At 44.1% G+C, this 26,779-nt stretch overlaps 1 protein-coding gene across 3 annotated transcripts in view; it reads left to right on the top strand.

Annotated features, from left to right (window-relative positions):
* GAREM1 (GRB2 associated regulator of MAPK1 subtype 1) overlaps nucleotides 1-26,453 on the top strand; it is a 204,307-nt gene extending 177,854 nt beyond the window's left edge. For 2 of the 3 annotated variants that reach the window (XM_046024859.1, XM_046024862.1), the window contains 3 exons: nucleotides 3,043-4,215; nucleotides 19,500-19,666; nucleotides 21,156-26,453. In XM_046024859.1, coding sequence (XP_045880815.1) covers nucleotides 3,043-4,215; nucleotides 19,500-19,666; nucleotides 21,156-22,053 — 2,238 coding nt within the window. In that variant the 3' untranslated portion in view covers nucleotides 22,054-26,453. The remainder of the gene's footprint in view (nucleotides 1-3,042; nucleotides 4,216-19,499; nucleotides 19,667-21,155) is intronic. The other variant, XM_046024860.1, reaches the window with a different exon arrangement.
* Nucleotides 26,454-26,779: the final 326 nt, after the last annotated feature.

Here is a 26,779-nt window from a genome sequence, read left to right as displayed (position 1 = left end):
TTATGTATTGGGACGCCTGGGTGGCTCAGTTGGTTCAGCGGCTGCCTTCGGCTCAGGTCATGATCCCAGCATCCTGGGATCGAGTCCCACATTGGGCTCCTTGCTCGGCAGGGAACCTGCTTCTCCCTCTGTCATTGCCTACCACTCTGTCTGCTTGTGCACGCGTGCGCTCTCTCTCTCTCTAACAAATAAATAAAATTTTTTAAAAAGTTGCTTATGTATTAGGGAGGTTCACTCTTGTGGAAATATTGCACATATTTTCTCTCAGACTGTTACTTGATTTTGACTTTGCTTCTCTTGTTTCTTGACATCCAAAAACTTTTTGAGTTGGAATAACTACAAATGAGGGTTTTTGTATCAGATCTGAACATGTAAGATAAAGATGCAGAAATTGAAACAGTGTATTTATGATGAGAAAATAGAACGGTCATTTGGATAAACGGCCTCATAGCAGATGCAAATATAAGTATACGAATGAGTGTATGTGTTTTATAAACATACATACATGATCAACGTAGCTCTTCAAATCCATGATGAAAAGAGGGAGTTATTTCAGAAGTATACTGGACAGTCAGTTAGCTGTTGAAAAAACTAAAGTTGGGGGTGCCTAGGTGGCACAGTCGATTAAGCATCCTACTCTTGGTTCCCCCTCAGGTTGTGATCTCAGAGTTGTGAGATGAAGCCCCCCCATTGGGCTCTGTGCTCAGTGTGGAGTCTGTTTAAGACTCTGTTGCTCTCTGCCCCTCCCCCCCAAGTAAATAAATAAATCTTTAAGAAAAAACTAAAGTTTGATCTCTACCTTTAATAGTCCATCAAAGAAATTTTAATTAAATCAGTTAAATAGTTAAAAAGTGAAACCATCTGGGGCACCTGGGTGGCTCAGTGGGTTAAAGCCTCTGCCTTCGGCTCAGGTCCATGATCTCAGGGTCCTGGGATCGAGCCCCGCATCGGGCTCTCTGCTCAGCAGGGAGCCTGCTTCCTCCTCTCTCTCTGCCTGCCTCTCTGCCTACTGTGATCTCTCTCTGTCAAATAAATAAAAAATGAATAAATAAATAAAAATAAAAATGAAACCATCAAAATTCTAGAAGAAAATAATTAATCATCTCAGTTTTTCTCAACCTCAGCACTACTGAAATCTGGACTAGATAATTCTTGGCTGTGAGAGACTCTTCTGTTCATTGTTCCATGTTTAGCAACATACCTGGCCTGCTAGATGTAAGTAGCACCCTCCCAGCCATGACAATCAAAAAATGTCTCCAGACATGGTCAGATGACCCCAGGGGCCGGGGAAGACGGGACAAAATCACCCCTAACTCAGAACACTGATTTATGATATCTCACTAGTAGAAGCATACTGCCTGAGAATGAAATTACAAAGGAAAACTCTGAAAATGTTTGCTACATAGGAAGAAAAGACTTTAGCACTTAAAGAAGTTATAAAGTTGAAATTCATGCAACAAATTAGAAAATATATAGAGTTGATGATATTCACATAACAAAAAGTAACCAATAAAATGACCGTCCCAATAGAAAAAAATGGGTGAAGGGCACAAACAGACATTCACAAAGGAAGAGATCTAAATGGCCAGATACATGAGTACCAAAATAGATTCACTACCCTAATAATCAAATCAAATGTGAATAAATAAATGTAGGATGTGTGCTCTACCTTTAATATCGGCAGACATTAAACTCATTAAGCATGGGTATGGAGAGACCTGTAATTGCATCAAGTGGGAGAAGTGTGAGTAAATATAACATTGAGGAAGCGCAATAGGAAATACATATTCGACCTTTCAAATAGATTTCAATAGCTTTGTCCGTGCAGTGCTGCTTCTGGGCCTTTATCCTAAGGAAATAGTTGAACTGTAAAAAAATTTATTGCAGTACTATTCATAATTGCTAAACAATGGGAAAACCCATCTGTCTAACAATAAGGAACTAGTCAGAAAAATTAAAGCATATGCCCAGATAATCAGATACATAAGCCCAGTATTATAACCGAAGGTGTATACCTAACAGGAGAAAATGAAAATAGTGAGAAAAAAAGTAACAAAATTGTGTGCATGTATTTATATATCTCCAACAGAGATGACGCATTTCATTTCTTTATTTATATAAATTTATATATGTAAATTTATATATAACATTATATATATAAATTTATATATTTATATATTGTTAACATAGATTATCTTTAGTGGTAAGACTATAGAATTTATCCATCTTTGCATCTATATTTTCTAATATTTCTGCCAAAGAACATGAATAGTTTGTATAATAAAATTAAAGGACAGGGAAAAATAAAACATTTTTACATCCTCTCTCCCAATTCCAATTTTAGAAAATTTCATAAATTTTTTTAAAGATTTTATTTATTTATTTGACAAACAGAGATCACAATGAGGCAGAGATACAGGCAGAGAGAGAAGGGGGTGGGGGGGGGGGAAGCAGGCTCCCTGCTTGGCAGGGATCTTGGTTCTCCTTCTGCCTGCTGCTTCCTCTGTTTGTGCGCGCTCTCTCTCTCTGACAAATAAAATGAATAAAATCTTGTAAAAAAATTTTTAATAGTTAAAAAAAGGAATATTCTGCAGTGGTGTTCGTGAAAGCATTTTTTTTTAATAGCTGGAAGAGACAGAATGACATTACTATCCCAAAATAATTATCCATATGATAGGCTGCTCTACGTGGACAAAGAAACTGGAAGAATGTTTATCAAACCATTATAACAGTGGCTATTTCTGAATCAGGCCCGTGGGTGTTACTTTCTTCTTGTGTCTTTTCTCTGTATTTCCCAAATTTTTACTAACGAACAGATTGCTTATTTCTTCAGAACAAAGTATGTCTTTACAAGTCTAAAGGAATATCTTCTTGTTACTGTTAGCCATATAAATATTATAAAAGAAATGGAGTGGCTCAATTTAGTATGAGAACAGCATTTTCCTTTGTACACGTGCTTGTGTGTCTTCATGGCAAGTTCTCTGCTTTTCTGCGGGAATGGACTGAAGGCAACTAATGTAAAACTGATTTCTCCTGTTGCAGGTTGCTTCAGGTGAATGCAATGAGGACACCGAAGTTTATAATATCACCCTCTGTACTGGGGATGAACTCACTCTCATGGGGCAGGCAGAAATCCTGTACGCAAAGACTTTCAAGGAAAAGTCACGACTCAACACAATCTTCAAAAAGATCGGCAAGCTCAACTCCATCAGCAAGCTGGGGAAGGGCAAAATGCCATGCCTGATCTGCATGAATCACCGGACCAATGAAAGCATTAGCCTGCCATTCCAGTGCAAGGGCAGATTTAGCACCCGGAGTCCCCTGGAACTTCAGATGCAGGAGGGCGAGCACACCATCCGCAACATTGTGGAGAAAACCAGGCTCCCCGTGAACGTGACGGTGCCCAGCCCTCCACCCAGGAACCCCTATGACCTCCACTTCATCCGCGAGGGGCATCGCTACAAGTTCGTGAACATCCAGACCAAGACGGTGGTGGTTTGCTGTGTGCTACGGAACAACAAGATCCTCCCCATGCACTTCCCTTTGCACTTGACAGTCCCCAAGTTCAGCCTCCCAGAACACTTGGTAAAGGGAGACATGTGGCCCGAGACCCTGGTCCATCACTGGCTGGGTATCTGCCAAGAACAGTTCGACATCGACGAGTATTCCCGGGCTGTCCGAGATGTGAAGACCGACTGGAATGAGGACTGCAAGAGCCCCAGGAAGGGCCGGTGCTCTGGCCACAACCACGTGCCCAATTCTCTGAGCTATGCCCGCGATGAGCTCACCCAGTCCTTCCACCGGCTCTCCGTCTGCGTGTATGGCAACAATCTGCATGGCAACAGTGAGGTGAACCTCCACGGCTGCAGGGACCTGGGGGGAGAGTGGGCCCCCTTCCCTCACGACATCTTGCCCTATCAGGACCTGGGGGACAGTGGGAGCGACTACCTGTTCCCAGAAGCCAGTGAGGAATCGGCGGGCATCCTGGGGAAGTCAGAGCTTCCTTACGAAGAGCTCTGGCTAGAGGACGGCAAGCCCAGCCATCAGCCTCTCACGCGTTCCCTGAGCGAGAAGAGCCGATGTGATCAGTCCAGAGGTTCCGTCCGGTCCAAATGTGCAACCTCTCCTCTTCCTGTGCCCGGAACTCTGGGAGCAGCCATGAAGTCTTCAGAGATCGCCCTACCTCCACCTCCAGTGCCTCCCAAATCTGAAGCCGTAAGTCATTTCTGTTCTCAGGGGATGTTGATCCTTCCATCTCTCTGCTCAGTCACCTGACTAACTTGTCTTCTTTCTTAATGAGAGGGAAACTTCCCGGTTGGAAATGATTGGGAGGAGCAAATTTGCTTCATTTGTAATGAAATAGAAATGCTGGCTGGATGAGGTTTAGCAGTTAGCAGTTCCACGTGTTTAAACCTTGAGAGGTTTTGAAGAAGAGGAGGTTTGAACATGCCTTTCGCTGCTGCCTGGAGAATGGATAATAGGGAGGAGGGGGCAGACGTTGGGTGACCCAAGAAGAGGCATTATGCTTAGGGGGAGGTTCGAAATGACAATGCCTTGAACTGCAGCAGTGGGCAGCCATGGAGGGCAGGGAGAAACGAGCTGCTTCAGAATGACCCAGCGGTACTTGCTGACAAATTGGGTGTGGGTAGTGAAGGGAAGAGGGAAATCAAGGAAAACTCCTAGAATTTTAGCCTGAGCAACAGAGTGGTTATTAGTGCCAGTTACAGTGGTGGGGCAGACTGAAGGAAGAGTAGGTTTATTTGGGGGAGGGAGGGTACGGGATGGGAGGACGAATCAAGAGACATCAGTGTCATTTGTAACCCTTCCTACTTCCCTGAAGTTACACTGAGATCAAAGCATGGTCGGTGTGCCTGTGTCCATAGACACACACCAGAGCAGAACCCGAGCTGCAGCGGGTTCTGTGTAACACCTTAAACATAACTCAGTTAAGGCTCGAGGGGCTTCTGTCAAATCTTACTGTAAAAAAGGTCCGTATGGGACAGGAAAAAGGGCCCTCTGTTTTGATTGGGTTCTTTGACTGACAGGCACTCTGAACCTTTGCTCCTTGTTTTTAATCATTGGATTTCATAATATCTGAACTGAGAAAGTGCTAGAGACGTTGGGTATAGTTCTGTTTGTTTATCTGACAGTGGCTACTGCAGTGGGTTTTTTTTTTTTCTTTTTCCCCTATCTCTAGCAGACTCCTTTAAAAAAAAAAAAATCTTACACAAATCACCATAAATAGAAGAATTCAGACCCATCTGACTGAAGCACATTTAGGGGGAGGATGTCTCCATATGCGTCTATTCTCTCTGCTCCCCGTGGTGGTCTTGGGACACCTCTCTGGGCCCCTGCAGCTGTGTGGAACCCTGCAGCTGTGCAGAACCTAGTTGCAAACCCATGGCAATACTGGGTGACATGCAAGAAACAGGACCTGCACTCTGGACTCTGGTATCTTTCAGTTTTATAGGGAAGTTAACAGATGAAATGCAATGACTGTCATATAAGTTAAAATGTGATAAACGATAGAAGAGAGATAGACTTCCTTCAGAGGAGAAAGAAACTAATAGGGTTATGTTGGGTGACGCATGAGAGAAGTCTTCGTGGAGATGATGGCATTTTAAATGAGCTGAGAGAACACGCGTGAGTTGGAAAAGCAGAGGGGTGAGAAAGAAGGGCATTCCAGACAGAACAGCATGAGCAAAGATGTGGAAGAAAGCTGGGACAGGTGAAGGGAAAACAGGAAGTGCTCTTGAGTCAGTAGAATAGAGTGACTAGAATGGATGAAAGGCAGTGATGGCTGAAAAAGCCACGTCATGGACAGCCCTGAACTTTGCTGTCCGTGTGGGGCCCTCATTGCTGCAGAGATTATTGAGGGGGGAGCACCCCCCCACCCCAGCTGTTCACTCTAGGACACAAGAACTCCCTAGAGATTGCTGACCTGGATTTTTCCTTCTTCTTTGGAGCGTTTCCCATAGACCTCAAGACACAAGCCTAGGGATCCCAGTACCTAGGAGGGGCCGTGGAAAATTTCGGGGACATCTTGGTGAAGTTAGAGTCCTTGGTATTTTTACTCATATCAGAGGATAATCCCCCATCCCATCTCAGCTCCCGCCCCCAAAAGCAGGTAAAAAGTAAGGGGACGGTCCTCCTGGAAAATAAGCAGTATTCAGTGTGTCTCAACTATATACTTGATGTTCCTGGAAACTTGGAACCCGGATCTTCAGTAGGAGTGTGACTGTGTGAACTGTTCCTATAGAACTTTGGTCCTAGTTGGCACATAGTGAAGACTTATGTTGGTTAAATGATGGATTGACTCATCCATGATGGTCATACCCAAAGTCATTATGTAACAAAGTCTAGAAATAGGAGGCTAACGCCACTTGTTTTTTCTGTGGTGTAATAAAAGATGAGTAAGAACATAAATATTAAGAGGCTCTATTCTTGACCTTGGTACTAAAAAATACGAGAGTTAAATTTGAAAGCAAAAGCAAACCTCAGAGGGGGAGAAAAAATGTTGGTCTCCAGTCTCAGATGTCATGTCTTACAAGAGACTCTTTTCAGAGCATGTCCAGTGTTTATAGAATGCTATAATCTTTTTTTTTAAACTTTAAAGCACCTGAAATCACTTGATTTACTTTTAAAAAATTGGGCATTCCAAATGAAGTCATATTTTTTATGGGCTCTTTGACCATGAAATGAGTTTTCCATTTTTAGGAACTATGTGGGATCCAAAGAAACATCATAATTGTTAGATGTGGCTTCAGCTTGTAATTTTCAAAAGGGAGCTTTAATGGGGCATAAATTCAAGCGCTCCCACAGAATTAAATAAAACTTCTTTGGAAAGTTACACTGGGGTGAGTCCTGGGAGAAAGACATGCCATGTACCTAATAGTTATCCTGCCTGATCACTAAAGATGGTGATAAGCTTTCAAGTGAGATATCATCTGGGAAGGGGACAGCTCCCACCAGGTCTTTAGGGATAGAAGGTGCTGGAGCAATGGCACGGAGTTGGAGAAAGCATGTCTTTCATGGTAAGGGAAGCAGAGCTGGTAATCGGCAAATGCACTCTATTTACCACAGTGCGTAACCCCGTCGTTTTAACATCCAGGGGTCCAATGGCTCCATTGCATGCCTGCCTGTCCCTTCTCTCCTGATTGTTCTTTTCCTCTTTCCCTTCCTACTTCAGTGTCTGAAGTTGTAACCCACCGCTTGTGCTCTGTCTCCAGCACATTTTGGTGGGCTTTGTTTCTTTCTGTAACCCGGAGAGTAAATCTTTGCCCTTTGGCGATACCACCGTGTTTCCCTCATTGTGCTGCAATTCTGGCCACATCGGGGCTGTGCTGTTCAGCACTTTCCTCCCCACATCTTAAGCGGAAAGCTGAGTGGTGGGGCCAAATAGAAAATCCTCAGTGGATTGAGTCATCGGTGTAGCCCTCATTCACTCTGTATTTGATGTGGCTGTTTAGGGTTATGTTCTAGTCTTCAGGGATCTTTGTAAAGATTGTTGAATATAGTTTTGCTTTTCTTTTAAAAGCAACACTCTGCCACTTACTTCTCCAGAATATGAGAGGCTGTTCCCCTCCCAACAGGAATAGCCCAGGAAAAAGTAAGCGTCGTTCCAAGGTGAAGAGGGATGCCACTGTCCCTCAGAACTGTTGCAGATGAGCCCAAACTGAGGGAGCATAGCCAGCTCGCTGAATGGTGACATTGTCACTTTTTTAAATTGCACAGAGGGCCCTCAGATCAGAATGACCTGACAGTCCTTGTTACGTGGGTTAGCCTTTTGGTTCATATGTTTATTCTAAACACATCCTCTACTTTGTAACATCATGGGCCTCTATCCATAATCTTAATTTTCTGGGTACTGGCTGATCAGTCTAAAATATTTACCCAGATACACTCAACAAGTGACAATGTTGAAAAAATGCCATTTTGGAGAGCAATACTAGAAAGCCTTTATATTGCATAAAATTCTGTACATAGAAGGTTTGAGTCCCAGACTGCTCTGGGCTACACACTGGATTACAAGTCATTATCAAAACCACAGGATCGCGATTTTTCTGAAACCATTTATGCAGCAGTATCCAACCTGGGGACCATAGAACCCAGGGACTAGGCTTCTCCCTCATTTCAGTAACAGAAGAAAAGAAGTATACTCACTCTTGCTTGGTTGTTGACATTAGAGCAATTCCTGAGGTTCATGAAAAGAAAATCATAAAAGGAGCTAGGTTGTGAGCCACTGGTTTAAACCAAGTGTTACTGCCAGATTGATGAAGAATTTGTTAACCGTGGTGCCCGACAGGGGTGCCCCAGAGCCCCAGAAAAAGTAGGTGCAGGGATTTGTCGTAAGACGGATTGCTGGCATACTCACTGAATAAGGCTGAAAGTCCATCATAAATAAAGCCCCTGGCACGGAGCATGCTGTGTTTTTGGTTTTGGGAAAAAGAAAACTTACAGGGTGGATTTAGCCCAGTAGGTGCTTGGAAAAACGGACTGAGTTCTACAGAAGTGAGTCGGAGTATCTGGTCTGCCTCAGACAGGCTGAACAACTGATGAGAAAATGTGAAGAAATGCCAGGCCTCCCAGAAGTCTTCATTTCCCCTTCTCTGTGGAATTTAGCTGGAAGCGGGGAGAGAAGTAATCAGCCACGCTATGTGGTAGATAATTAGAGGCATGGGACATCAGGTTAAGGGCTGTGGATTTGAGGGATGCCTGGGTGGCTCGGTTAAGGATCCAATGCTTGATCTCAAGGATGTGAGTTCAAGCCCCACGTTGGGCACCATGCTGGGTGTGAAGCCTACTTTAAAAAAAACAAAAACAAAAAAGCCACAGATATGAGTCTTCCTCACTGTACCACATAGTAGCTTTGTACCTTTGGCAAAATACTTAACCTCCCTGAGTCAGTTCCTGTGGGGAGAATAACAGCTTCTTCATTGCATCGTTGTACTGGACCAAGTACTTGGCACTGGTCCATGGCACTTGAGAAGTGTTCAGTAAATAGTAGCCGTAACTTAATATGAGGCAGATTCCAATTTAGGGTCAGATGGAAAATGATTTTGGAAGATTTCAATGAGGGTATGAGGCCTCTTCAAAGAGTCAAGGAGGTTGACGGAAACAGGCGCATCTCTCTCCACAGTCAGCCCAGCACCCAGGCAGGGCCCCTTGGTCCACACACATTCAAAAGCACGCGTGATAGCTTCGTTTTCCTGGTTCCTGAGGTATTACAGAAGCCTACTTGGGTTTAAAAATAACAAAACATCCTTTTCATCTGACTTTTAAAATACCCATTTGATAAGCTAGGTGTTAATGTTACAGTTACCCAGCTGTGGAGCCAGAGTTGTGCCCATCGAAGAGACACAGAAATGCTCAGCAACCTGGACCTCAGCACTGTGTAATCCTTTCATGGGGGCAGTTGGGGGTTTTGAAGAGCTGTAGAGTCCCTGTAAAGAAGCCACGTGTGGCTCTAAGGCTGCAAACACATGTCAAGAAACTGGAATTCCCAGACAAACCTGTATAGAAATATTAAGACTAACAACTTGCCAGGATGCCTGGGGGGCTCAGATGATTAAGCATCTGCCTTCGGCTCAGGTCACAATCCCAGGGTCCTGGGATCAAGTCCCCCATCCGGCTCCTTGCTCAGCAGGGAGCTTGCTTCCTCTGCCTGCTGCTCCCCCTGCTTGTGCATGCACTCTCTTTCTCTCTCTCTCTCTAACAAATAAATAAATCTTTAAAAAAAAAAAAAAAAAGAGGACTGACAAGTTGCCTTGGCAAATCTATTCCTCGGGGTGGCTAGGCTAGATTATGGTGTGATCAGGTGTCATGCACCACCTGGAGGTATCCACCCAACAGAATTAGGGACGTCACATGACTACCAAAGTTGGGAGAAAGCTATCAAAAGATGTTTGTTTATAAATTAAGGGAAGTGGCTATGAAAACTTATTTGATTGAGTTTTTATTTTATTTTTGTCTTTGGACTTTTGCCCTCTATCAAATGTTAACATTAGAAAAGGCATTAAAAGACAGATTTTCTTAAATAAATCTGACATATTAATATTCAGGTTTAGGTACTAAAAAGATTAATCTGGAAGTGACTATTTGTTTTTCAGAGTAATTGCTCTACAAAAAGATTCACTCAGGATTCCACTAATTAATGAGGTCTCCTAAGGCATTTGACATTTAATTAATTTTAATTACAACTTTTGAGGAATACTCTGAGAACAAGCCCTATCTACATTCCCATATGTTAATTGAAATAAGGACTAAATTATTACTGTGTTTTGGTAATTTTGAAACTAATTGCCTCTGGTTTCATGTAAGTTATTTGTTTTTAAGTGAAACCTAAACCAAGAAATGTTTTTCTCCTGTGTCCATTTGAAAGTCTCAATGTTGAGTATGCTAATAATTACAATATTCTGTGGGATAGCTCTTGTTGCAAATCTGCACTCTTGAGTACCATTTGCACAAAATCACATTAATGTGAAGGTTATATACTATTTAACTATATGTATCATGTATTATACTCCTTGCTCAGAAAAGGGCTTTATTCTCTGCCCCAATAGCATATTCTGAGTCCATAGAAGCACCCTAGAATTTAAACAAGTATTCTTTTCAGGACCGCTTGCCCTTCTTGCCTCCCAGTGAGTGGCCTCCGCCTCGCCCGAGGCTTGGAGATTGGAGGTCATTTCAAACCCAGGTCTGTCTGTAGGTCCTTATCGTCAGTGTGTGAAACTGGAAGGGGAAAAAAAAGTATTCATCTAAGAATCAGGATTTTGACTGTAAATCACATCTGCCCTTGCGTAATTAATCACATAGGGTTTCATTTATTGCCATTTTGTCATTATAAACTTTCATTTCTGTTTGGCTGAAAATACCCTGATGGGTATGTGACAGGGTTATGAACTCTTTGTATAAAAGCCTCTTTATAAATAAGATTTCTTAAGGCTGTAATGATTTTGTTATCTGGGAGAGGGAGTGTGGGAAGCGATATAAAATCCAGGGCAGAGGGCATGCACTGAAGGCAAAGTTGCAAAGTTCAAGGAAGCGTGGTTACAAAACTCCTTTCTTTCAATTGCTGACATTATCCTGAAGTTGGCTTTTTAGAGAAGAAAACTCACGGTACAGGTGAGTGCAGTTGTAGATCAAGCTCACTTAAAGAATCTGTGTATTTTCTGAGTTATTGTCAACAAAGAAACAAAATGATCCTTACCCTGCCTGAGTGATGCCGAAATCTCTTCAGTGACTGCCGGCAATTCTAAGCAGCGTGGTCTTTGAGACAGAAGATTTCCACCCACAGGTGTGTGATAGTGCGTGTGTGATGGTTTTAAATTACAGACAGAGGAAATGGGTGGCCTTGTCAGTAGGTGTCCCCAGATCCATTGCCATGGATTTAAAAGTTGAGTACACTGCAATAAAATTGATTTTTCCCCCAAAAGATGGCTACACGAAAGATGCCGCAGGAAGTGTTCCATTTACTTTTCTTAAGCAGTCTCTTAGGTCCAGCTAGTGAAAGGGTATAAAAAGTGTTACTGTTTCCGTAGAAGACAAGTAGAAAGTTCCAAGAAATGAAAACTTTCCAAGAAATATTATACCAAAACCCCCCATCCCTACTCTTTGCTGTTTCATAAATACTTGGTGTGTTTTTCAGTCTCTTGTATTCTTTTAATCCCTAGGAAGTATTGGGAAAACTTAATGGTCACAGGAGAAAGAAATTAGATCATAGGTAATATATATAAAATGCTCCAATTATGTGTACCAAATGTTACATATAATAAACATAACATATCATATATATACATAAATATGTGTAACCTTGTTTTCCAACCAGGTACTAATGAGCTTTGTACTTGGAACAAATTCTCATGCATCACTTTGAACATGTGGCTATTTACGGAGAAGACCCTTTTCTCCATTTTTAACAAATTATTGTTCCTTTACACTGTGCTCAGTTCCCTCCCAGCCATGCAGTGTTGAAGCTGAAGGGAGTGGAGAAGGGAAAGGACAGTTAAATGCTATTCCAGGAGTCAGGAAAGCAAGTTAAACTTTGTGGACAGTATTCTGAAAACAAAGAAAATCCTCCCATTCTATGACACATTTGATTTTGACCAAAGATTGGGGTTGGGTTTTGACTTTGTTGACCACCTTCACTTAAAAACACGAAGCTTTCCAAAATCATTCATTCTGTTGGGTGCATCTTTACTCTTGCTGTTAGACAATAAGTTACCATTGATTTCTTTTCTGGCTTTACAGTGGCCAGTGATGGAACGGCCAAGGCAGAAAGCAATGGGAAAATGTCTCTTCTCTTCTCCATCTTCTTAAATGAAGGGAAACCGTACGTCCTAGGGGGTCAGTAAGCCCTTAGCCTCCAGGTTATTATGTGTGTGCATGTATATATCCGGGCACATTTCTAAAGTTCTTCCAAGCTTGGGGGGGCGGGGGAAGCCATGCCTTCTTCAGTCCACTGTCCCTTTCTAGTAACTGCCTCTTCCCCTTCCTTTCTAGTCAATATTCTTGAAAAGAGTGTTGTGCCCTCCCAACATCATTCACCCTCACTTCCTGTTATACACTTGACTTACTGGAATCTGTCTGCCAAGTTGGCTTGGTTTTTTTTTTTGTTTTTTTTTTTTTTTTTTTTTTTTTTTTTCATTCTGACTTTTGCTAAATCCCCAGTGACCTGCTAACTCTCACATATCTTCCAGACCTTTCCTGACTTTTTACATGCTCCCATCCTTACACCGTCATTCTCCTGCTGTCCTCCCCTCCCTTCACTTCTTTGACACCATTTGGGCAGGATTCTGCTCTGGGAGTGGTAAGATAGAGTCACCTCTTTCCTCCTTCTTCGTCTCCTCTTCTGCCCATTCCTTAGGGGTTCAGCTTTCTTTTCTTCTCATCTGAGATCACACAGTTTCTGTCGGTAGAATATCAAACTCAAGCTCCGTATTTTCAAAATTGAACTCCTTGGTTTCTCCTAAGCTTTGTTCTTCCTTCTAAGTTTCTGTCTGACAAGTGGAACCAATACTTGCCTCATTGTTGAAGCCTCCAGGCCCAGGCATCACTTTGGTTCGTTTTTTTCATGCCTCTGTGCCTTTTGCACACTCATATCCCTTCTTCCTGGAGACTTTCTCAGTACAATTTCCTATGAATTTGTTCTGTCACCTTGAATAAATTAATGGTGTTCCTACTAACCTTTCCTCTTCTGTTATTACAAGGCCATTTGTGTCTTATGTTTGTCTCCCTTCTTCCCAACAGATTCCATGAGCTAATCATTTCTGTATACTTAACACTAGCTCAGTGAGCATGTGCTAGGCACTCATCATACCTTTGAACGTATCAGTAGCAAAATGGAATTAATGTGGTGTGTAGGAAAAGGGAAAGGATGGCCATATTCTTCACACATTGGGGACAGTGGAAGTAGATAGTGGCTCTGATCTCAGCTCTGACACGCTTTATAGCTTACTTCAAACCCTGACTATTAAATTGTGTCAGTGTGTTAGATGGCAGTCATGGGAATAGGCCTTCTGGACTAAAGAAAGGTGACTAGAGAGTGTTCTAGAAAGAGCAGAACTCACCATTTCCACCTTCCAGTAAATGACCTTTATATTTAGCCCTGGGTTAGCAATCTGCTGTATGAATACTAAGGAGAGGTTGTCTTAATCCTGAGTGGTGGTATCTTACATTTGATAAGAATTTAATCCTTGAGGGTGCCGGGGGGGCCCAGTCATTAAGCTTCTGCCTTTGGTTCAGGTCATGATCCCCAGGACAGGGTCCTGGGATCAAGCCCCACATTGGGCTCCCTGCTCAGCGGGAAGCCTGCCTCTCCCTCTTCCACTCCCCCTGCTTGTGTTCCCTCTATCACTGTGTCTCTCTCTGTCAAATAAATAAATAAAATCTTAAAAAAAAAAAAAAGAATTTAATCCTTGAGCATTTTACAAAAGGGAAGAGGTAATTGTACTGGAGGTGTAAGTGACTGCTGGAAAGAAAATACTTATTTATAGAGAGATTGTGTGTGCTTGCCTGCGGGCAGGGGGAGGGGGAGGGAGGGAGAGAGAGACTGTCAAGCAGACTCCCTACTGAGTGCAGAGCCCAGCTCCAGCAGATCCCATGACCCTGAGGTCATGACCCGAGCTGAAATCAAGAGTCAGATGCTCAACTGACTGAGCCACTGAGGTGCCCCAGAAAGAAGAGCTTAGACCCGAGAATTCATGAAGCAAGGCTCTGGGGACAGCAGGGAGCCAGCTCTCCCTGCTGCCCCCTGAATCCATGTCATGTCATTGACCCTGTCCTAACCAGCAGGTGCCAGGAGCGTCTCTGCAAACACCCAAACTACCCGTAATCAGAAATGATCAGCCAGTAGCCGAGGTCATGCATAATCTGGGATAGACAGTAATACCTGCCCCAAACAATGCCGGTACCTCACTTAGGACCAGGGTTGGAGGTTTATTCCTGATAATCCAGGTACCCCCAACCCCACCGTGCTGTCAGACATGCCACATTGGAGAGGAAGGGAAGGACTCTGGCCTGCCAGCCACGCTGTATTCTGTAATATCCCCATTTAGAATAGTAGTTATTCGGAGGGGGGGTTGACATTTCCCAGTTTAGAAATACCGTCACTGTCATTTTCACACTCCTACTATGGCAAGTGTGGTGGTGGTAGAGTTGAGGTTGGTCATATGTGCCGGGTCTGCTGGCGCATTTTTTTCTCAAGATTGACGCTAATATGAGGACACACACAAAATTAACATCCAGCCCGAATGACTTACCAATAACAATACCCACATCAAAATATAAAAGGTATTCTTACATATTTTAAAATAAAAGTAGCTTTTTGGTGTATTTTGTCTGTGTGTGACATCGGTTAACCTCTGCCTCTGTGGGACATAATTGCACCCGAGGCGGTGAGTCCGCAAACTCTGTCATCCACAGGGTACCAGTAACAACAACGCCAGTGCCTACCATCTTCACTTGCAGGCTCAGTGACTGTACGTGGAAAGTAAGTAAATACAAAGAGTGTGAGCTGAATTCAGAAGCAGTGACATGTACTGGTGGCCACGTGCAGTGGTCCCAGACCGAGCATGTCATGTTTGGGACTGGGCTTGGGGAAGTGGCATTTAGGAAGAGACAGGCAGGAGGAACCACAGCAGAGAGCAGCGGACAAGGACAAGTGTGTATAGTGACGCTGAGTCTGCCGCTTTGGATGGATCTGTGTGTTCATACAGAGGAGTGGTGGGAGAAATAACCAGAAGGATGGAATAAGGTGGAGCAATTTCTGTGGCTACCAGATAGAGCTAGAAAGACTGCAGAAGGCTTCAGTGGGAAGCAGGAGAGGCTGGACTTTATCCAGCCATCAGAGGGTGCCACAGGAGATGGGACATAACGTGGTGAAAGCCACATGCTGAGACTTTTAGAAGGAATCCACTGAAAATGTAGTACTTGAAAGTGAAATTGAATGTGAGGGAACCTGGAAATAGGGTGATTGGCCTTCCAGTCTTGTAAATTGCCTTTTATTGTCAGATAAAATTCCCCTCAAATAGAACTACAGTCCTCTGGGCTATACATGTCCCATGTTGAATCCAATCAAGAAGCAAAGTGGAACAATTACTGTAACAGGGGCGTAGGAGGTAGGAGGGAAGATGGTGCAATGAACCCTCACAGTTTGTAACTTCTGGATCCCAAAATGTATGTATTTCACCAAAGATATAGTTTCTCCCATAAACTGCATATGACTTCATTTGAGAATCTGCAGCAACAAGCTGAAGGTAACAAGTGGAGGGCTCCTGGCTGGCTCAGTGGGTAGAGCGTGCAAGCTTGGTCTCGGGATTGTGAGTTCGAACCCCACGTTGGGTATAGGGATGACTTAAAACAAAATCTTTCTGATAGAAAGAAAGGAAATAACAAGATGAAAGTAACACACAGAGAGCAGGTAGTCAGCTGTGCTCAGCCCCACTCCGTCCTAACGCACCCACCTGGAGGAGCCAGAGCTGGCCCTTGCATGCCTCGACAAAATGACACCTGAATTCTTGTTATGAACCAGGTCCTTTTTTTTTTTTAAATAAGATTTTATTTATTTATTTGACTGAGACAGCGAGAGAGGGAACACAAGCAGGGGAAGTGGGAGAGGGAGAAGAATTGCAGGCATTCTGCCGAGCAGGGAGCCCGATGCGGGTCTCGACCCCAGGACCCTGGAATCATGACTCAAGTCAAAGGCAGACGCTCAACAACTGAGCCACCCAGGCTCCCCGAACCAGGTCTTTTAAAGTCATTTTATTAGGGCACCTGGGTGGCTTAAGCTGCTGCCTTCGGCTCAGGTCATGATCTCAGGGTCCTGGGATCGAGCCCCGCATCGGGCTCTCTGCTCAGCAGGGAGCCTGCTTCCCCCCCTCTCTCTCTGCCTGCCTCTCTGCCTACTTGTGCTCTCTCTCTGTCAAATAAATAAATAAAATCTTTTTTAAAAAAAATAATAAAGTCATTTTGTTTTTGTTTTCAACTACCTTTTCTCCCAAATGGTTTTCAAATCAGCCTGATTCTTTGCCACTGAGCTCGCAATGACACCCGAACAGCCCTCTCCTCACAGTGGAAGAGAACTTTTCTCTGGTCTTCTGTGAGCATCTCTTCACTGACTCCTCCCTGTCTCCTAAGAGCAGGAACCACACACACGCACACACTCTTCCCTCCTTTCGAGAGTCCTGTGACCACCCCAGACACTTGCTGTATCTCCACTACAGTCTGGAGTTGAGCTATACACACTCAGTTAACCACAGCTCACCTCCCTGGGCCCTGGGCCCTACAAGTGCTGCTTTTCACTACTTCCTCTCCGCTCCTCCTCTCACATGGGAAACCTGTCGGAAGGCTCTTCAGGACTCCGAGTTACAGAAGTAGGTGGCAGAACCAGCTCAAAACAACCTTGAGTGCCTGGGGTTAGTTTTAAGAATAGGAAGAGGGGACTTCCCATAGGTCAAATTCAAGTACAGGCGGCTGCTTTTCTGTGTTCTAAGAGCTAAGTCAGCCACTTAAAATTAAAATGCATCTTGTCATGGACATCTCAGCATATCATAATTGACATCAGGTAAGTGAGCCCTAATGAAACATCACAGTCAATGACTACTTCCAGAACTTGGAAATTTCTTTCTTTCTTTCTTTTTTTTTTTTTAAGATTTTATTTATTTATTTGACAGAGAGAGATCACAAGTAGGCAGAGAGGCTGGCAGAGAGAGAGGAGGAAGCAGGCTCCCTGTGGAGCAGAGAGCCCGATGCGGGGCTCGATCCCAGGACCCTGAGATCATGACCTGAGCCGAAGGCAGCGGCTTAATCCACTGAGCCACCCAGGCGCCCCGAACTTGGAAATTTCTAAATCAAATTCAGCATTAACCATGTTTCCCCCATGCTCTTTTCTAACCCAGTATTGAAAAGGGACTGTTTATTTTAAAAATTAAAAAGGTATAAGACAGGCTCCTTATGTTTTCCCTGATTCCTCTTACCGTAAGCATAAACAGAATCAGGCACATGTATAATAAAGTAACACCTATCCGTCCTACAGCCTGTAGATACTCCCTAATTAAGAAAAGAAATGTAGCCGGCTCCTGTACGAATCACTCACAAGACGGAAGCTGACTATCTCGGTTACTTATTTTGTAACCGGTATAGACTCCTGAAAGCCAGCCAGTGAGGTGACCTGGCCAGCCCTTCTCAGTGTCCTGGCTGGTTCTCAGCTCCTTAAGAAAAGGAGACCCTCCAGTGGTGCGGGAGTCCCCCCGCCCAGCTGAGTGGTCCTCTTTCTCTCTTGCTTATCCAAACCCAGGTCTTCGCAGATTTTCCTTCTGTAGTCATCCACTACCTCCTTTAAAAAAAAAAAAAACTTAAAAGGAAAAAGTCTGCCGGTACTGGAGCGAGAATCCACTGCTCAGAATTACTTTGTTTCAGCCTAAAGAGCTTTTCCAGTGAAAAAACGATCACCCGTGGTTCCCCATAACCAGGGCTGTGGGTTCTCCGGGTGGGAGCAGTGATCTCTGCGCTAGGAAGAAATGCAACAGATGAGACTTTTAAAATTGCTTCCATTTCACTTAGAATTGAGGTTTGCGTCATCATGTGACTTTTTGTCACATCTGTTTTTTTTTTTTTTTTCTGGCAATCTACTCAGGTCTGGGAAGCCAGTTAGAGGCCCATTGTGCCATGTAGGTGGTAGAGGGTACAAAGTCACGTGCACATATTTTATTTGGTCTTAAGCAAACCCAGTACCAGAACTAATGGAAGTTTTTTGTTTCATTGCCCTGATTACCCCAGAGCTTCTGGGACAGGGACAGAAAGAAATTGAAGGCAAAGGTGAAAAAATTGTTGGGAACACGGCCTAAAATCAGGCAAGGACCTTTCTGACAAAGTCGGAATTAGCTGTTTTTACCTGTGTGGCTTAGGGTGGAGTAGCAGAACCAGGTATAAACTGCCCCCTGCTGCCTGACACAGAGAAGTACATTTAAAAATGTCCGCCTCCTTAAAAAGAATCCTATTCTGGAATGCCTCTGTGAAAGAAAAAGAAACGGGATAACTTACAGCCTGCAGACTCATGCAAGCCACAGACATCACAGGTCACCTAATCCTCTCCAAGGTGAAGCTGAAGGGAGTTAGAGGCAGCTCTCATGAAAAGTGCGAGGTCCCAAGGGTAAGTCTGCCTCAGTACCCCATCTGCAGCCTTGTTCCAGCAGCATCTGTGGCACCCGGGAGCTTGTTAGAAATGCAGGTTCCCAGGCCCTGCCCTCGGTCTTCCAGCCCAGAATCTGCCCATCGACAAGATCCTGGGTGATTCACATGCACCCTTAGGAGTGAGAAGCCCTGAGCACAATAACTTCAGAAGGAGCTTCCCCTGTGGAGAAGAGCCTCCAGTCCCAAAGGTCTGGATCACACTGAATTCAGTTTGAACAGGGGATAAACACAACCCAGTCGATGAGTTTGATGATCCTCTATGAAGGTCACGATTACCTTACGTCCTTCTTTCCTTAATGCATCCCTTTTACACAACTCACACATCACTAGCCCTTTAACTCGCCGTAGTTCACGTTATTGGCCGTGGTTTGGCAGCCACTGGCGTTTGCCAAGCAGTCCCCTTGAAAATCGGTCTGTCCCGGGGGCGTCTGCGTGGCTCAGTGGGTTAAAGCCTCTGCCTTGAGCTCAGGTCATGATCCCAGAGTCCTGGGATCGAGCCCCGCATCGGGCCTTCTGCTCAGCAGGCAGCCTGCTTCCCCCTCCCTCTCTCTCTGCTGCCTCTCTGCCTGCTTGTGATCTCTGTCTGTCAAGTAAATAAATAAAATCTTAAAAAAAAAAAAATCGGTCTGTCCCAGCAAGTTCACGACGGGCGTAGCTTTGATCTCGGGCAGCATCTGTGTCTGTCGTCCTCCTCGCGTGCTGCAGTCTTCTCTCTCCCTCCCGTACACCTGCTGCTACTGTTGTTTAAGAGGAGCAACTTGACCCATTGTCAGCCTGTTGCTAACCCAGAGTGTTCTTTTCTGCGCCAGGTCAGGGAAGAGTGCCGGCTCCTGAACGCCCCTCCTGTTCCGCCCCGAAGCGCAAAGCCTTTGTCCACAAGCCCCTCGGTCCCTCCTCGCACAGCCAAGCCAGCGCGGCAGCAGACTCGCTCTCCCAGCCCCACCTTGTCCTACTATTCTTCAGGGCTGCACGACATGTAAGTCTTCATGCAGGGACGTGTCTTCTTGTCGGTCAGCTCACCGGGTCTTGAGAACAGTGTCAAGGTAGCCGCAGCCTAGGCAGGAGGTGGGAGAGGAAATGTCCTTTGAACGCAGAGGAATTGCACTGGAAAAGCATGATGGGGCCCCTGTTGGTTTCAGGTTAGGATGGAAGAGCCAGGGTCCTAGGAAGAAAAGAAACCACAGTCTATGTGAGAAACTCCGTGATAAAAGCCAACTAGATCCTCTTTAAAACGAGCCGCGGGGTGCCACCAGCTCCCACAGACCAGCGTCTTGTTCTTTCCACTCCCACTTCTGCAGGAGCAGACAGACAGCCCCTTCAACCGGGACCTGCAGTGGAAAGGGTCCTGTTGGCTCTGCTCTGCCTTTCCACCCAGCACGGGAATCCCTTCTTGATCGTGGCGCTCTGGTAGCCATTCGCTTCTGTCTGGATCCTTTCAGGGCTGTGAGCTCCTTCTTTTGCACCGCAGTTCATTCCATTGTTGGCAAACGCCCGTGATTTTGGGGGAATCTTTCCCTATACCCAGTTGAATCTGTCTCCACGTAACTTGCAACTGTTCCTTACATCTAGAAAAAAAAATAATAAATAGATCCTCCCTGCTTCTCTTTGTCAGCCCATGAACGATTTGAAGTCGGCTAAGATGGAAGTCTTTTCTTCTCCAAAGAGATCGCCTCAGTTCCGCCAGCTGTTTGCCCTGGCATCGCTGCCTGGTTGGCCCCCCATCAGCCTGGTCACTCCACCTCTGAGCACAGCCTGGCTTCCTTGACACTCTTACAATGTGGCCCCCGAGCTGAATGCACCATTCTGCATATGGTCTTCACCATTTAAAATAGCTCTCTTTTGCATTATTTTTTTTTGTTCTGTGGATGTTTAAATCCTTATGCTAGTTTTACTCAGTTGAATGGAAGCCAAGGCAAGCATTGTGTTGGACGCATTTCTTCTCACTTCCGACTCTGGGATAGAAATAGAGTCCTAGGTGCTGGTGCTGTGGTCTTGTCCCCTGGCACAGGGATGACAGGCACGAGGCCCCCCTTTGTAGCTCTCGCGCCACCCTGACCCGCTGTAGGCATTACTCATCATTTACACGACCTGTTGGGGTCATATGGGGGTAAGCCTCAACATGGCTTAAGAATTTTTCTTATCGTAAAGATCCAGGCACCCTACTCACAGTGATTTTCTTGTTTGTTTAAAAAAAAAAAATTACATATTTGCCACCTCTCCTATATCCTTTTAAATCATTTTAATTCACAGATCTGTGTAATTATCGGTGTATTCTGGTAACTTACAGACTTTTTTTAAAAACCCGGTGAAGTTAGAAGGTGCTTGATGGAATTCATGATAAGAAATACTGTGTTTTCCTTCCTAGCTGTCCTTTTCTGCTCAGAAGTGACATCTGGGGGATCAGGGTCGGCTCAATATTTGGCTTTTCCTTTTGACTCACCTCCCTTTCTGTGTTTGCTCTTAAGCAGCGTTCCTAAAAGCGACACAAGTCCTCCCGAAAGCGCTCCTGTGTCCTGCTATCCCTGTAACCGTGTGAAAACGGATTCCGTGGACCTCAAGTCCCCGATGGGAAGTCCCTCTGCTGACACGCTCTCCTCCAGGCTCTCGTGGCCCAACCATTACTCGGGAGCGGCGGAGAGCCAGACCAGGAGTGACTTCCTGCTGGGTCCCAGCAGGAGCTACAGTTACCCCAGACAGAAGACGCCAGGCACACCAAAGAGAAACTGCCCAGCACCCTTTGATTTGGACGGCCTCGAGCTCTCGGCCAGTCCCCCCGGCTCCATCACTTCAGAATTCAGCGGCAGCATCTCCGCCTGTCCCAAGTCAGCCAGCTACTCTGTGGAGAGCACAGACGAGAAAATTCTGGCTGCTGACATGACCAAGCAGAGTATTTCGTGCCCTGCCTTACCCCCCAGGGCTCCCAAACCAGTGGAAGAGAAAACCGCCTCGGACACTTCTCCTTTGCCTCTGAAAATTGATGGTGCTGAGGAAGACCCCAAGTCTGGGTCACCGGACCTCTCTGAGGACCAGTACTTTGTTAAAAAGGGCATGCAGGACATCTTCTCCGTCGCCTACCCTTTCGCATCTCCTCTCCACCTCCAGCTGGCCCCCAGGTCCTGTGGCGATGGCTCCCCGTGGCAGCCGCCCGCTGACCTGTCGGGACTCTCCATCGAAGAAGTGGCCAAGTCGTTACGGTTTATTGGTTTGTCTGAAGATGTCATATCATTCTTCGTCACCGAGAAGATCGATGGGAATTTGCTCGTTCAGCTGACCGAAGAAATCCTCTCGGAGGATTTCAAATTGAGCAAACTGCAGGTGAAGAAAATAATGCAATTCATTAATGGCTGGAGGCCCAAAATATAGCCAAATAACCCCAGCTAGCATTGAACAAAACGAACAAATGTGTGTGCTAGAAGGGGTGGGCTGGGACACAATTCCATGTTTTTTGCACTAAAAACCTTCTCTGTAAATAGGGATAAGAGAAACTCTTACTATGCAGATTACGTTTTTGAATGGTGAACAGGCTATTTTGTACATCAATAAAAATGCTGTACAGAACACTTAGAGGTGTGCCTTGTACATCACTCAACACTCAACAGCTGCTAAAAGACAAAAGGCATGTGCAGAGAAGTAATTCTCACCCAAGGAGGTTTATGCGAGAAGGTATGATATTTATTACAAAATAGCCAAAGCTGAAAACTGTAAGAATCAAAACAAACAAACAAAACTTAAAAAAAAACAAAACAAAACAAAAAAATACTTTTTGAACAATAGTTCTCTCCTTTGGGGGAATCGACTTTAGACAATTAACTGTCCTGTGCTCTGTCGTTTGGATTGCTCAGTGCTAATTGTTTTACTCTTGTGCCTGAAAATGTTAGTGATATGAAATGACACTTTACTGTTTGTTGTATGCTTGGTGGGGATCTTTTCATCAAGAGACATTCTCCAAAAGTCATGTGTTGATAGAGGATATATGAAATAATACAAATCATGACCACAATAATTTATCTGTAACTACTGCTGATTTTATTGAGCAGTGGGGGGAAAAAAACCCTGAACATATACATATATAGTGCATATATGTATACCCAATACACACGTATGTTTTAAACATCATTAGTCTGATATTTTAGATAACATCTGTTCACTTTCAAAGATTTGGGTTTGGGGCCGTTAACCAAGTTGACTATTTTAGGAAGAGTGGACAGAGTGATTCCAAAGATTCTCAGAACCCTTCCCCCCAAAGCTCAGTCTGACTCCGCTTCATCATGGAAAGCCTGGAAGAAATCAGTAAGAGGGTCTGTATTAAAGAATTAAATTTGACTGTAAGCCCAGGGGCGGTGGTTTGCATATAATAATACTTGCATGCCGATGTCTGGGAAAATGATAGTTTCTTGTCAGAGAGTAATTCATCTCCGTTTTGAGGGTTGTCATTGTTCCTGGTGTCTAACAGCGAGAGGTCTGAAAAGTGTTTCTCAGAGCGTGTTAGGTATCCACATGCTTGTGCTCCAGGAGAGCTCAGAAATCAGACTTAGGACCTTCATCTTTTGAGTAAATTTTTATAAAGTATCAGTAAGTACACTTGTTTCGTTCATAAACCTCTTCTTCCATCTCTTCCAAAGAAAACACATTATTACCATAATTTTATTCCAAGAATTCCAGGACATTATTCTGACAGTTCTTGCCAAGTGTGATTAAATAGTCCAAAATACAATGGCCTCATCATCCTTGTTGACTTTTTGGAGGAATGTAAATCTTAGGAAAGTTCTAGTTCTCCGAGCAAGTCGCCAGCACTAGCCCTGCCTCCCCCCAGCCTAATTCTGGACGTGCAGACATCTGTGACTGACGTCAGCCAACCGGGTGTCACTATGACTTTCAGGATTGGCTTCTATCTTCTTACCCACTCTTCCTGCTCACCCAAATAAATACACAAAGGGAAAGACAAGACCCATGGTAACACAACATGCTGTATGCAATATGGCTTTATTTCTGGACATTAAGATGCTCTCAGTCTATCTCAGTCTATCTCAGTCCATCTCCTGATTTAGAATTGAACTGACACCTCTTCTCATTTTCCATCTTCTTTTTAAGCATTTCTTCCCTCCCTTAACACATCTCCCAAAATGTAAATACTCTAGGTAAAATGTATCCCATAAAGAGAACTGAAACGCCCCTTGAGAAGTAGCCAAAAAAATCTATATGGACGTTTCCGGTCCTGCACTCACATGACCTGAGACCTGCCCTCAGTGACTTTCATGTTTAAGAAACATCCTTCTGTGTGAACAACCATTTCTCTAGCAATATTATCCTATCAGCAGCACTTTCTCTTAAAATAAAAACAGACAGGATGCAGTTGAAATGCTGCACGTTCTTTTTTTTTTTTTTTTTTTTCTCTAGCAAATCCTTGCTGAATCTGCTTTTAAGCACCTGACCCTTGGACACAATTCTCGAATTCAGGCGGGGGGAACACAGTGGGTTTTGGGTTTACTCTGAAGGCTGCCCCCCACGAACAGCTGACTCCTTGTGTGTTTCTCTTTCCTTTTTTTTTTTGTTTCTTCTTTGCAAAAACTTGACACAAATAGTTTCTGGGTTTTGTCCGGGCATTTTTATATCAAGTTTGTATTGGTGGCAATGTAGAGACTAGTTGGGGGGCGGGCGCTAGGCCCTTTGGGTCACAGATTCAGATTTGTTGAGCACCTTTTATTGCCAGGCACTGTGCTAGTATGACTCGACAATGCTGGGGGAAAAAAAAAAAAAAGCCCTCTTGGAGCTCATAATGTTTATATTTAAAATCACAGTTGCTGAGACTGCATATGTGTGAGTAAGACGCGAAATCTTCTGGGCCGTTGGATGTATGGAGAGTTAAGTGTGTTCTGTCTTTAAAGAATCCACAGATGGAAGGAATGGCAGCCTCTGTGAAAGGGGTAAAAAAATCAACACCATGTGATCGTGAAAACTTGGACTATGTTGGAGGCAGAAAGTATCTCAGACTCCCACTGGCTAATGTTCTCTTTTACTGATTGGGAATGTTTAACTGTGGTAACTATCTTCTGGCATCTCTAAAGGCACAGATAGATGTAGTTGCCATTACTGAGCTGAACACTTGTCTGTAGAGGACCTTGGCACCCTGACTAGACACGGCACACATAGGCAGAGAGAATCACGCCAAGAGCCGCAGCGCAGGGGTCGGAGGAAATGGCCTTTCCCTTCAGAGAGCTGCAGTTTCACAGGGAGAAACGATGTTATAACAATCCCCAGAAGCAGAACTTTTCCTAACCAACCAGGTCAAGACTGAGCATTATCTGGCAGGTTCCCTGCAGTCAGTGCAGTGACCGTGGGGCTTGGGGGAACGTGTCTGTCTAAACAGGACCCTTCTTGCAGTTTAAATTCATGGCCCCCATCAGAAGAGAAAATCAGCAGTAAGCCAAACCAAGCAGCTTAAGTGTAGAATATGAACCTGACTCATGCTGGAAGGGAGAACTCACACACTGCCAGACCAGTTCTTTCTCAGAACCTTGTAAATGCCGGCACGTTCTCCTTGAAGTTGAGCTGCTCAACTTTATGAACTGTGAAATTTACATTTATACTCTTTCAACCCACATATACCATTCAAGTTTATGAAGTTGCAGCAAGCTGCCCATTCGACTAAATTGCCGTGTTTATTCTTGTCTCATGTAGAAATAAAACAATCTTACGGGAAACTGTTATGACAATCCATTCCAACTGTTTTCAGACACAGGCATAAACACCCTCTGCTCACATTCCAGAACCACCTGCCCACTATCTGTACAACTCCTTGAGAAGTTCAGGGAGTGGATGTGGATGGAGAGAGGGTCCTTCATTTTCCAAACACTTTGTGTAACAAGTCGCTACTCATCATGTCTAAAGAGCATAAAATTAACATTGTGAATGACCAACTGCAAAATAAAACAGTTCTCCAAAGTACCTCGTGAACCATTTAGAGGAAATTTCAACATCAGTCCCCCAGAAAAGTTAAATTTGCTGTTGGACACACAAGACTTTCAGAAACTATGACCATTCTGCCAATGCCCACTCTTTATCTAGTAAATAAAGGCAATGGGCTGCTAAGGCAAGAAGAGGAAAATGCCCAGAGTGCAAATGATGGAAAGTAGAATTTTTTATGCTGTGGGGTTGTAATGTTGTGGAATTCTCCTGGCCCCTTCTTGTCCAGTCCCACTGCAGTTTAGTCTGTAAAACTTGGTGTTTTAAAATTTATCTCGTTGTGAAAACCAGAAACAAGGGGTAAACGTGATTTCAGTTAAAACTGTGTACAAATATCTTATGTAATTTTGCTGCTCTGTCTAATTTTTAGGCTATGAATTTTGTAATGAGCTTATCAGATTACAAATTTCCTTTGTTTACAATCTCATGTAGTCGGGCTCAGATCGTTTCTTAGCTATCAGTCTCTTCTACCATTTTCGTATTAAGTTCCATTTAAAATGCCGTTTAAGCCTGAAACTTCAACTCAATTAATTAAAAATTGGGGGAGTGTTCCTTATTTAAATGGAAAGGGTATTTTGTTTTCAAAGAATTTTGTAACTGTCTTTATGGTTCTTTGCTTGGAAAACCGGGGGCGGGGGGGCGGTTGTTAATTACCAGCTAATGGTTGTATTACTTTCCAGAGCATTATCTAATGGGCCCAATGTGTACCTCAAGATAAACATAGTATGTTATGTCTAAAAAAATTCATTGTTGATTTAAATGGTTCCAAAATGTCTATAAATAAAGAAAATTTAAAAGTTGCCCCTCTTGCAGTTCCTCAGTGAGTCGGACCTAGTGCATAGTTTTCTAAAAACTTTCTTCCCCATCCTCATGAAGGAGATGAGAAGGCGCCTGAAAGGAATTTTAATGCCACAAGCCCATTCCACACTACGAGATAGAAGACAATGGCTACGTACAAAGAAGCTGGGAACCAGGTCACCCGACGGCATTCAAAGAAAACCCAGTACCTGTGTGGTCAGGAATTAGAACAAAAGACAAATACAGGTGAGCTTTAAGAAAAAAGAAAAAAAAAGTCCATGTTTGTGTGGGAAGAAAACAATACACATTCCTCACTTTTGGGTTTATA

This window comes from Meles meles, chromosome 12 (genome assembly GCF_922984935.1).
Source record: "Meles meles chromosome 12, mMelMel3.1 paternal haplotype, whole genome shotgun sequence".
Classification (NCBI taxonomy): Eukaryota; Metazoa; Chordata; class Mammalia; order Carnivora; family Mustelidae; genus Meles; species Meles meles.
This window is presented reverse-complemented; position numbering and strand designations above follow the sequence as displayed.